General features: G+C 24.7%; 2 protein-coding genes across 2 annotated transcripts in view; one reads left to right on the top strand and one right to left on the bottom strand.

Moving 5' to 3' along the window:
* LOC112682245 (serine/threonine-protein kinase ATM) overlaps positions 1-9,232 on the bottom strand; it is a 42,944-nt gene extending 33,712 nt beyond the window's left edge. Inside the window, 11 exon segments of the mRNA XM_025552778.1 lie at positions 260-361; positions 431-565; positions 1,275-1,408; positions 1,465-1,692; positions 1,750-1,842; positions 2,054-2,159; positions 2,686-2,818; positions 2,884-3,045; positions 6,332-6,443; positions 6,508-6,663; positions 8,438-9,232. Of these exon segments, the coding sequence (XP_025408563.1) occupies positions 260-361; positions 431-565; positions 1,275-1,408; positions 1,465-1,692; positions 1,750-1,842; positions 2,054-2,159; positions 2,686-2,818; positions 2,884-3,045; positions 6,332-6,443; positions 6,508-6,663; positions 8,438-8,524 (1,448 nt within the window). The 5' untranslated portion in view covers positions 8,525-9,232.
* LOC112682246 (39S ribosomal protein L46, mitochondrial) lies at positions 5,455-6,316 on the top strand. The gene has a single exon (XM_025552779.1). The coding sequence runs from the start codon at positions 5,489-5,491 to the stop codon at positions 6,281-6,283; it is 795 nt and encodes a 264-aa protein (XP_025408564.1). The 5' UTR covers positions 5,455-5,488; the 3' UTR covers positions 6,284-6,316.
* Positions 9,233-13,297: the final 4,065 nt, after the last annotated feature.

Here is a 13,297-nt window from a genome sequence, read left to right as displayed (position 1 = left end):
ATGTTTTTATATGGTAATAAATTAGATTTTCTTTTTACTATTTTCTATATATATTAATTATTTGCTAATTAGTATAATTTATTGTTTCTATTAAATACTTACAGTTAAAAGAAAACAAAAAACATATGTTTAGAATTTCCATTTAAGATAATATTAATTAAGGGACCTAATTTATTAACTGTACAAAAGGTGTTTACTATATAGTATACTATACTATATACTGTATACTACTCTACTAGTAAAAATATTTATTATTTACTTTAATATAAAAATCCAAACCGTCTTGTAGAAAGATGCAACTTGATCACATTTCATCATAAACAATTTAAAATATTCTGATTTAATTAAAATGTTACAACAACTAAATATAAAAAACAAAAAAGTTATTAACATAAAGATAAAAATATTCTAAAATAACTATTAAACTTACATAATTAAATATTTAGTTGTATCTGTATCATAAGATGAATTTAAGCAATTTTTTATACATTGCAACATATATTTATAATCCCCTTCATTTAGAATTGATGGATAATTTACATGTAATTTTATAATTATATTAAGCCTAAAAATTATTATATAATAATAATTATATAACAATATTCAATTTAAATAAGTATAACTAATTAAAATTAAATTTTATAACTACAATTTTGTACTTCAAATTAATTTTTTTTTTTTTTTAAAAATCAATACAAATGAAATTCTTCATACTACTTAAAATATTTTATACTAATTATGCTTGATTAAAAATCAGAACAAATATCTAGAATGACTCGGGTTACAATTTCCTATTTGAATGAAAGTTGTGAACTTGATAAACTTGAGACTCAACAAAAATTAACTTTTATTGGATTAAATAGGAACATTTATAAATTAAAACTTTTTATAATATTACAAAGTAAATTGTTTAAAATTATATCGCTTGTAAGAATTTAGTATGAATAATAAAATAATTCCATAAAGTTTATTACAATGTAAGACTTATTAAATTTAAAAATAATGTACATAATAGTATATATTTTAAATAATATCCTGAAACAATTATCTACCTTGAGTATTATTATTTATTACTAACAACTTTTACTGCAAAGAAAAATTACAAAATTTCTTTATACTACAAAAATAAAAGAAAATAATTTTCTCTCTATTAGCTCATGTACAAAATAAAAAATGATCAATGATTGTATAAGATATTTTATATAAGATATAAATGATGGCTTAAATATGAAGTTTAAATTCAAGTATTAAAAGCTAGCCTAACCTAACCTTACCTGGTACACATTTCTGATTTCTTTAAATTAGTTAGATCCCCTATAAAAGATAATAAATCTATGTCATACTTTTTTTTTTTCCTCGGACATTCAGCCAAAGGCATGTTTAAAGTATTTAATTTATTAAAATATACCTATAAACATCAACAAATTAAATAAATACATTATTTTAGAATTATAATAATTTTACTGTATAAAAACTAGTAACAGCCAACTCTGAAATGTAATTTAAAAATGTTGGATATAAATTATTTTTGGTTTGTTGTACTTCACGATGAACAAACTCATATATTTTATATAATTGGTTAATCCAAATTTTTTTATCAAAAGCATATGATACTGGATGATTGATGCCAATACATTTTGGATGATGTATTTGTATAAAAAAAGTTAACAATTGATACAGTATTTCTTGAACCTAAACATTTTATTTTTATAAATATTGAGTAGTAATTTATTACATTAAAGAACAAACCTTTTTAGGTCTATCTTTTTCATATAAATTTATTAAATGTATACAATTTTCTTCGATAAAATAACACAGTGATTTACGAATTTCTACTCCAACCTTAATACAATTAAACCAATTATTTTTTTAATATTGTATAAATCAATGTTTTTATAAACATAACATCACATCACTTCATTGAAAAACAGAATACATTATATGCATGACACAAATGTAACAGAACTTAATTTAAATTAAATACAAAACCATTAAATATAAGTAAAATAATAAAATTAAATATTTTATTATTTATATGTAAAAGTAAACTTACAGATTTACAAACCATGAGTATAAGAATAAGCAAATCTTCTCTTAAAGAATACTCATTTGTAACTTGAAGTGTATCCAAAATTGCTTGATTTAAGTACAATAAAATTCTATAAGAAAATAATAAATATTATATATCTATACATAGCAATATGTTCTACTTATCAATAAATGATGATGAAGTCTAACAAATAGCAGGTAACCTTAAAGTGAAGCAATCATTTAGTAAATATAAATTTTATAGATTATAATAAATCCTCATTTGAAAGATTTTTTAAAATTTTTGTCTAAAAGCAAACAACATATTTTATATAAATAAGTAAAAATATGTTACTAAATTTTACTTTAGCATTTAAATAATAAACTAGTTAGCTATAATTTATAAAAATACTAAACATATTATAATAATTTTAACTCTAGTAAAAATGTAATATTAGCAAATTGAATTAATAAAAGTGCATTATACTGTACATTTGAATAAAAGTATAATACCTATTCAGAAATATTCTGAAAAACTTTTTTTGTATTTAAATTCATATTTTACTAATACATTTTTGTATTCAGATAAATGGGATTGTTACAAATATTTTAATGTGTATATAACATTTTTTTAAATGAACCATTTTAATTATTTACTTGTTTTTAATAACAAATGCTACACAGGAATGAGCATATCCTCTTACTACGACATGTTTCATGATTTTTATTGAAACATGCTTCATATTTGCAAAATCAGACTTATATAATTTGCAGGCCAAATAAAAAAAATCTAAAACCAATACATTTATTATAATTAAATGTTTGATTTAAATATGAATAATATATTTTACTTACCATTCCAATGCTCACCTAACAAATGCCAATAATAACGCTGTGATAAAATATTATATTCTAATATTTTATAATATATTTCTCCCATAAACAATTCAAAAGTATCATTTCGAGTTACATCAAGAATACACTTAAGAAAATCATCAATAGGTAAGTATGGGTGCTCTAAAACATTAATAACATTATAAATAACTTATTTTTGTGTCATAGAAATTTAAAAATGTAAAAGAAAAGTTATTTATTTTCTTCTTGTATGAATAAATGTTCAAAGATAATTTTGTAGGATTGGTAATAGCAGCATGAGAATTTTAAAAAATATTGGTACAGGAAAGACGATACAAAACCGGATAATTCAGCATACTGTTGCGTGCCAGTCTGAGTGTACAGACTAGTGCAACGAGAGTAGAGCACAACCAATTGTGCAGCTTTTCAATCAATGTAGATTACGAAATGTAGTGAGGTAAAATAACTCTTGACTTTAAAATATTAACTTTATTACAAATAAGTCCAATTAATTTATTATGTAAACCAATGTGAAGATGCTTGCACTGACCGGACTAAAACACTTCTGAAAATGGGTCTATTCTGGATTCTCTTTTATACACTGATCTCGAGTGAACTCCCTATCGTTCTTGATCTCATGACTATTCAACATAAGATGTGGTCAGTGATATGTCATTTCCTAAATATCGAGTTTTTCTGTCAGTCCAAGATGCGGCTTTTATCTAATCATTATTGTGAGCCCAGCCTAGGATTGTTTGTTACATTTAGTAGCGTAACTAGTGGTGGGGTTTGGGGGTTGTGACTCCCCGAAATTTTTCTGAGGTTTTTACAAATTTTAGTAGGAAAAAAAATGGTTTATCTTGAAGACGCGAAATGGTTGATTGATATGAAATATGAATATTATTCGTATTATAATTGATAAAAATATTAACATGACAATATGGACCGTTTTATAACGTTCCGTTCAACTTTATAATATCAATAACCTTGCTACTACGATTTCTCGATAGTCGATTGTATAATACTTTTTTTAGTGGCATCACAATATGACATTGAAATTTAATTAGTAATTTAAATATTTTACTCATAAACCTAACTTAATCTTACTTCCTTATCCCTAACAAACACCTGCAGAAAACGCTTATTTTTTCTAAATTCACATCCCTCCCCCGAAAACCAATCCTGGTTGCTCCACTGTAGACACGTAGCTAAGGGAAGGCCTGGGTGTGTCTGGCCCACCCTAATATGTATCCGGCCTTAGCCCGGCCCACCTAAAGTATTCAGAGGGTCCCATTATTACATGATTGCTTTAAATTTTTACCAAATTTTTAATATTGCCTAAATATGACGCAAATAAATCCAAATACATCGGGTTTTAATTATAATCTAATGTAAGTAATGTAACTTGTAACTAAATTTAAACGATCAATTAGGAAATAATTGCTATTTATAGCTAAATATGGTACTATACTACAATGTCACGTTGTTCTTATATTATTTTTATATTTAATTTGAGTAAGGGATATTTTTATGATTTTTGTTTTGTTTTTATAATTTTATGATTTAACTTTATTTGTTTAAATACCTACTTAGTTACATTGTATGTATTCTTAAATATTGTTATGCTTAATATGTTACTAATTGAGGATAAAAATATTTCTTTTAATCTTATAATATTATAATAAAAAGATAATTATGTTGTTATTAATAATAGTATCATATCGTAGTAAATTCTTATTATATTGTTTTAGAGTTTCTTAGCTCACGCATGTGCATCTATTAATTATATATAAATGCATTGTCTCTGATACTACATGTACTTACATGTATGCATTATATTTAAGATTATCCCCTCTGATTACAATATTCCTATGTATGTGTGAATTGTCTTTAACTCCTGAATCAAACCCGTAACAGTACAACCAAAACTACCATATAAATTAATTTGAAATTTTGTTTTATTTGTTATATAATTAACATTTACACCAAACTAGGTTTTAAATAGGGTAAAGTAATAAAACATGAAAAAACTATGTCCCCGCCAAGACTAATCCTATTATATTATATAATTGTCATTCAGATAAACCTTATGAAATGGTTCATAACCATAAGCGCGATTGTGAACACCAAGACCATAACTGGGGGGTCCAGGGGTTCGGACCCCCCGAAATTTTCGAAAATAGAAACATTTTAGCGGTGGATATAGTTTATTAACTATAAATTGTATTAAATAATAATGTTAGACCCCCCCCCCGAAATTTTTTTCCAGTTACGGCCTTGGTGAAAAATGTATAAAAAGTTACTACCAGATCGCATCCAAGAATTGTTACTTAGACTTCAAAAGGTATTACATCAATATTTGAAAAATTAAACAATTATTGTTCAAGGAAGTTTTAGGAATCAAATTATTATTGTTTTTTTAAACTTCCTTGACATTTTTAAGGTTAATTGATAAAATATTTAACCGATATGAACCAGAGGAATATTACTCTATGATAGGAAAACGAGCTATATATTGATAACAATATTTGAATTTAATTCCAAATTACTTTTAAAAGTTACAAAATAATTATATTTGAATATCAGTATTGAAAAAAAAAAAAGTATGAAGAACTTTAATAACATAATATTAAAAAAGTTATATAATAGAGTTTATTCAACAAAACAGGTAAAATGGGATATCATGGCTAGTGTTTGTCTACAACGTAAACCAGTTATTACAAAATCATTAACAGATATCGAGGTAAATTATCAAAATATTTTAAAAGAAATTGAGTTTGAAAAAAGTCTAAAATCAGACCATGAGCTTCGTCATGAAAAAGATATTTACAGAATGGAAAAATTAAAAAGTGGTACAGTTATTGATTTTGATAGTATGGATCAATCATCTAGCCAATCAGCACAAGATTATTTAGATAAAAACAAAGAAGAACTTTTAAAATTCAAATTTGGTAGTCGTTTAACTGAAGCAGATGAAAAAAACGATAATAAATCATTAAAACGTAAGTTAGAAGACAACTTGGTTTTAATAATAAAACAAAAGTTAGGACATGAAGATTTTTGGATTTTACCTCAAGGTTTATGGACAGATGGAGAACAATTAAGAGAGACAGCAGAGAGAATAATAAAAGAATCATGTGGTAAAAATATTAATGTTAGATTTTATGGAAATGCTCCATGTGGATTTTATCAGTATAAATATCCTAAAGAAAAACGAGAACAATCTAAAATCGAAGGAGCAAAAATATTTTTTTTCAAAGCAACAATTTTAAATGGAAAAGTAGAAAAAAAAGACAATTGGTTAGATTATGAATGGGCAACTTATCAAGAACTCAATAACAAACTTAAACAACCGTATATGAAAAATGTGAAATTATTCTTGTCTAATTATAGTATTTAAAAAAATATTAATGTGTATAGTACACATATAAACTTATTAAATTCAAACCTTTGTTAGCTTTATTGATAATGATTTTTAATAAAGTAGAATTGCTTTCTAAATTTGGTTGTTTGTATTCAGTACCTAATTTTTGCTTTTTAATATCTTCTTTTTCAATATCCTTGTAAATATAAAAATAAAAATGTTAATAATAATTAAAAAAATAAAAAAATTGTAATGCTTACAAGAATTAAACTTCTATGGCAGCAATTAAGAAGATATTTCCATGTTACTTGGTAATTATTGTCATCAACATGTTGTATTTGTTGACCACTGTTATAATTCAAAAAAGCTATTATTTCATCACTTTCTAATAGCTGTTGAATTTCTTGTCTTTTTATCTATAGTAAATTATATTAATTATTACAATATATTTGTACTTTTTAAACCAAGTGTGGTAAAAACAATTATTAGCCATAATTCAGATTTTGACAAATTTTAACATTTATTGCAAAATATTTTATAAATTAAAAATATTAAATATTTTGATATAAAACAATAAAATTAAACCTAATAGAAACTTATTAAAAAAAAAAAAGTTATACATATTTTAAACTTTCTTTTCTATGTTGAATAGGGAGTACAGAAGAATATTTCATTCGAATAGTAGGTAAATAAGAATATATAAAACACCGATTGAAAACTGAAATTTTTTAGATATTAAAATATAAGTTACTTTGTTTTTAACTATACCAAATCAAATCTAATATAGTAATATCATTGATTAAGCATAATCAATAATGAATTAATAATATAATTATAATTAATAATAATATATTAATATATGAAGTTTTAGTAGTTAATTGTGATAATTATTTATCTATTATAGTCACATTATATTTGATTATTCAAGAATAAGTAACACCAAAAAATAAACCCTGGTGATATAAGATCTTATAATAAAATTATCTGAACATAAAAAAAGTGTTTAAAACACAATATAAACACTTATAAAAAAAACAGTACACAAGGTAACTCTTATTGAATTTGCATCTAGAAGTTTACTATCTATGAATGCCTATATTGTTAGTTGTTATAGAAGAATAATAATCAAATTCAAACTATAATAATATATTTATCATTATTTATTTTATAAATAAATATTTATTTTATTATATTATTAATCAACAATTATCATTATTATAATTACATATATATTATTTATATGAAAATCAATTTGACACTTATGGTAGTGAGAATAATAAACATGAACCTAATCTAATATATAAGACTGGATTAAGATTTTATTGGGCCTGGAGCCTAGCAGTCCAAATGGCCATTAATCTTTATACTATCTATTACCAATAACTGAATTTCATTTCTTTAAAAAAATGATACAAAGCAATCGATTATATAGAAATACCTTTAACAATTTTTAATATTTGTCAATTTTCATTACATGCAAATATACAATATTATTCATCAAATGTAAAAATATAATTATAATATTTTAAAACTAATTTTATTCTCTTATTTTCTCTTCTCTTTTTGAAACTCCACAAAAATGTCTTCTGTATTTATTTAATTGAGTAGAAATCTCAATTACAGATACAAAAATTACAATTGCGAAAATTAAAAAAATGTATAACCATAATAAAATTTAAACCTAAAATATTTTGAACTGGGTTTATGGTAGAAGGCCACTTACGGACCTTAAATATTTTTAGGCCTGGAGCCCTAGGTTCCGTGTTTAATCCGGCCCTGAACATATACTCCAAATTGAGTTCCTAAAATTTACTAACTTAAAAATAATAATAATAATAATAATAATAATTAATTAAATTATTAAATGTAATAAGATGACAGGCAAAATAAGATTCAGATTCAAATTTCTATTGAAAATATTTTTCAGTGAATATAAGTATGATACAATAACATTAATATAGATTATATTTGTTAGGTTGCACCAACCAATATTTAATTATTATCATCTGCCCAATTGGAAAAGGTTTAAACTTAATATAATTGCATATTTATTTTATATTATATAATATAATTCAATTTAGCTAACTATTAAAAAAAAATGCTTAATTAAAAAAGTTTTTAAAAATATTTTAAAATATGAGCTATAATTTAAATAAAAATACATAATATATATAAGTATATTACAATTACCTTTCTTTCTGTAATTTTACGGGAACTCAAACTTTGCAAACAACTGCTTAAATCACTGTTTATACTATGTCGATTATCACTATCCATTTTTAAATAGAAATGTAGAAAAACTTAACTAGACATTGAACGTTGTATTTTAAGAAATTAAATTAAAATATTTTTAAATTTAAATCAAGCATAAATTTAAAAGAACTATTGTCATTCATCATTATATTGAGAATAGCACCAATGCATCATATTTTAAAGTGTAGGTTGAAATATAATAATATAATTTATTCTAAATATTATTGTGTATTATATATGAATCTGTGTAAAAATGTTTCAGGATTTATCATTTCAAATAAGAACTAGACATAACATATCTTGTACTACCGATGTATTATTGATGTGATATTGTGATATCGAGAAAACCAGTATCAAATTTGGTTTTGGCGGCATTTATTTGTTACTAATTGTGACCATAGATAATTGAATAATTATCCAGCGTGACGATAGTAGCGCGAAGCTAAGTAAAAAAAAAAAGCGAGGCGGTCACTACCGTGGTATATTACACGAACCAGAGTTTGCCCATTGAATGTGTGTAAATTTGCCCGTTTTCTTTAGCCAGGGCTACAGACCTACATGTAATGAATGAACGGATTGGTCTGTTTGTGGTATCAATAGATCGGGCATGATTTGTAGATTATACCTTTGTCATTTTCGAAAAAATTGGTTGAATAATAACGAATATATTAGCAAAAAAGTCAAGTATTTTTGAAGCAAAAAGATATTGTGCTCGACCGTTTTTAGTTATTACGTTTCACGCAGCAGCGCACGAGACCGTATTACCCCTTCTATTCCGTATACGTTTTCGTCACGGGCAGCGGTTGCGACTTGCGGTTCCTGCCGTTGCCCACGTCTTCGCTTATCGTATTCGTTATTTCTGTTATCGACATTCATGTTTCTGGTGACGTTCGGTGTAGATGTGTTTATTCGCCGCCGCCAGTGGCGTATTTGAGGGGAGCGATGGAGGCAATCGCCTTCTCCGAGAATTTTTAGACCAAGACAAATTTAATATAAGTAATGGGTATTTTACTAAGAAACAAAAATTATGATTTATTTTATAGTATTACTACATTTGAAAACTTTTCAAATTTTACACCAATTTAAATAACGGAAAACATTAAATTTTTCATAACGTTTTAATTGTCAATAATAGTAAACGGAAAATTTTTTAAACGCTTTAATTGAATAACGTTTAAATTATTTATAGCGTTAAACACTCAATTGCTTATAACGTTTATATGTCCCATAACGATAAATAATACACCTATATTATTTTGATTGAAGACCCAGTCCACACTTAGTGAAAAATTAGATAAAACACAAGCGAAACTTTCAAAACACGGAGAGGTGTTAAAAAAGAATTACACAAAAGACCATTCAAAGTGGATCTGGCATTAGATTAAAAAAAAAAAAAAAAACCACAAATATTAAGGATTCACCTGGTATAAATATTACCAAAATTTTACTTGTAAATTTTGAGTCTGAATTAAAGGAAAAATTTGAGTCGCCTCCCTCTAGAAATAAGTCTAAATACGCCCCTGACCGCCGCGCCAGTATATAATAGAAAAACCACGTTTTATTTGTTGTTATTGTAGTAGGCCGTACTATTTATAACATAATTATAATTATATTATAATTTGTTATTTGCTATTTCTAAAACATATAAACAGAAATTAAGAAAAAGGAGAAATAATTTAAAAAAAACCACAAATACAATGTGTATGCTGAATTTATTAGTGCTCTTATAAACATTTACGATCCACTAAAAAATGCGTTATCTCATAAATTACAGATAGAATTAGTTTATTCTGCGTGCCATAATAAGAAAATACAAATAACTCAAAACTATATTATTCAGCTTAACGTACCTAATGAAAATTAAACGGTAACTTTTAAAACAACGTTAGATTATTTATTCAGAGAAGTATTAATAGAAGGCGTTAATTGCAGTGTCTGTAATACTAATACAGATCATATGCAGATAACAAATATAGTAAATACTAAAGAATATTTGTACTTTCAAATACAACTTTGGAATAATGTCAGTACCAAAATATCAAACCTAACCATTAATGCATTATCCATTACAATAATTAATAAAGTTGATGGTATGGTATGGAATCGTATGGTTTAAAATCTGTCATCTGTCATCATGATCTATCTATGAATGAAGCCCATTATACAAGCATAAGTTCACATCAAAATAAATAGCTACGATGTAATGACAATGCAATACATTTTGAACGATGGCCTCGAGGGGGTAAAAATGTATATATTATAATAATGAAAAAAAAAAATTGAATATGATATTTAAAAAAAACATATATAGTATATATAATATATATATTAAATAAGCAAACATCATAATAAAATAAATTAATAAAAACATAAACAATTTCATATTACATGTCAGTACATAAAAATATGTTATAAAAAACTACTGATATCCCAACAAAAACACTTCGTCGAACTCCCTGTAAAAAATTGCTAAGTAAAAAAAACTAGTCATCTATAAGACTTCACCATTATAAAGATGTGATATCATGAATAAATGCTAAGTAAATTAAATTTTCAATAAATTTATTCAATTTCAATCATTTATTTACTTGGCGAGAATTTATTTATTTCGACAAATAAACATGTCTGTTTATAACTGGACTATTTAACAAATTTCCATGACAAATGTTACTAAATTTGTTTTATAAAAAGTCTTGATTATTAATTTATAAAGAAAATTAATTCTCGCAAAGTAAATAAATGATTTAGATAGAATAAATTTATTGAAAATTTAATTTACTTAGCATTTATTCATGATATCACATCTTTATAATGCTGAAGTCTTATAGATGACTAGTTTTTTTTACTTAGCAATTTTTTACAGGGAGTTCGACGAAGTGTTTTTGTTGGGATTCTATTATCTATGCACAGAACACGGCGTTATGACAGATTATATAAAATATAAATATAGTTTTCATATAGCCTGTGATTATACCATCGAGATGTCTGATATCTGTGGTATATACATCTCGATGGGTTTTACCAAGGAGCGTCTAAAAACAGGAATGCACCATATGCATTCTGCGCTTGCGCGTAATTTATTCACCACTATCATAATGTTAGGCTGTTATCAATATATTATATCAAATCATAATAATAAGAGTTATGAATCAAACTATTCAAAATTTAACTACATACTTCCTATGTAAATAATATATTGTCATTTTATTTTAGTTGTAAAATAATAATGATCAGTTTCGTTATAATTTTTTTTTGTAGTAGTATATTATTGGGATGTTCAGTTTCCATTCTAATTTAATGTATTATGTATACATTAAATTTTTTCATACGTATTTTATAGTTACTACGTATTTACAATTATAACTATAAACAAATTAATATAAGTAATATAAACCACGTGCTAATCGCAGAATTTCGAGTAGGAAAAAGTTGCTAAACAGTATTAGCTACCAAATGTATCTAGCCATTCAGTATATACGCTCCGCTTATATTTGTTACTATCATTAACTTTGTCTATGTTGATGTTAAATTAAAAAGTGTTAAATAAAATATCAGTAATACCGTAATAAGTATTATTGATAAAGTTATTAATCTATCTCTAATATTCTTACATCCTAATATTGTGTTACCGTGTTGAACTAACAACTCAACACACTACACTACTTGGTTTTGATAATTCATACTTTTACTTACTATTAAGATATTGTCATTTATTTAGATATTAGATAATATTGTATTTTTATGTTTGAGATGTTTGTGAATTGTATTGTTAATACTCAAAACATTTAGTAAATAGCCTTTGTGTAATAAATTTGGTAAAGTCTGGTTTATGAAATGTTCAAATAGGTAATTGGGTAAATATAGATATAAATTAACATTATTAAAAGCCATCTCAACATATTAGATAGTTATTGCTGTTATGATTTTTTTTTTAATTTATCTGGTATGTATAATGATGAATTTACTGAAATGGTCGAAGCACAAAAAAAATGTAAAATACGTATGTAGTATATTCAAATTTTTAATTATTTTTAAATAGTTGGATTCAAAACTCATAATATTATTGTATTATAGTGATTTGAAATAATTATAGACTTATATAATATATACTTATATTATAAGACTCTGGAAATAATATATTGATAACAGTCTAACTTTATAATAGTGGTGAATAAAACGCACATGCGCAGAACGCATAAGGTACATTCCTGTGTTTAGACGCTCCTTTTGACCAGACCATGTTTTGAAAATGTGTGATACCAATATAGTGATGCTATTAAATTTTGGTCACATATTTTCGCGGTTTTTTTTTATTAGATATTATCATAACTAATTTTTACTATGGCCATGATGTTTGTTCTATTAATTTAATAATTTAATATATGTACATTTTATATATTTTGAATAGCATATTATTTCAATGTATCTATAGTTTTAAGTTACATAAACCAGCAACTTAAAAGGACAAAATATATAAATTATGTCAATGAATATTATTATGTTTAATGTTATCACAGAATATTAAATTATTACTATTAAAATCAGTAACCACCAGTGTTGCCAGTATTTCAAAGGGAGAAGGTCGTATAGGAGCTTCAAAATGATCGTACTATCAACGAAAATAACGTATAAAACTTTTGACTTATGGTTCTCGCTATTAAACCGTGATAATAAGAACAAGTCTAAGATAAACGTTATCTATATTTGAATTTTTATTACAGAATAACAAAACTAAGAATGACGTATTTTCAAATCAAATAAAAATCAAACACAAAATTAATAAATCCATAATTATAT

This window comes from Sipha flava, unplaced genomic scaffold (assembly GCF_003268045.1).
Source record: "Sipha flava isolate LNK unplaced genomic scaffold, YSA_version1 200_pilon_pilon, whole genome shotgun sequence".
NCBI classification, from domain to species: Eukaryota; Metazoa; Arthropoda; class Insecta; order Hemiptera; family Aphididae; genus Sipha; species Sipha flava.
Note: the sequence above shows the minus strand (reverse complement) of the source record. Positions and strands in the feature narration are given on the sequence as shown.

Bases quoted from the DNA above. Each gene is read 5' to 3' on its own strand.
- LOC112682246 (XM_025552779.1), top strand. From the start codon at position 5,489: ATGAAGAACTTTAATAACATAATATTAAAAAAGTTATATAATAGAGTT.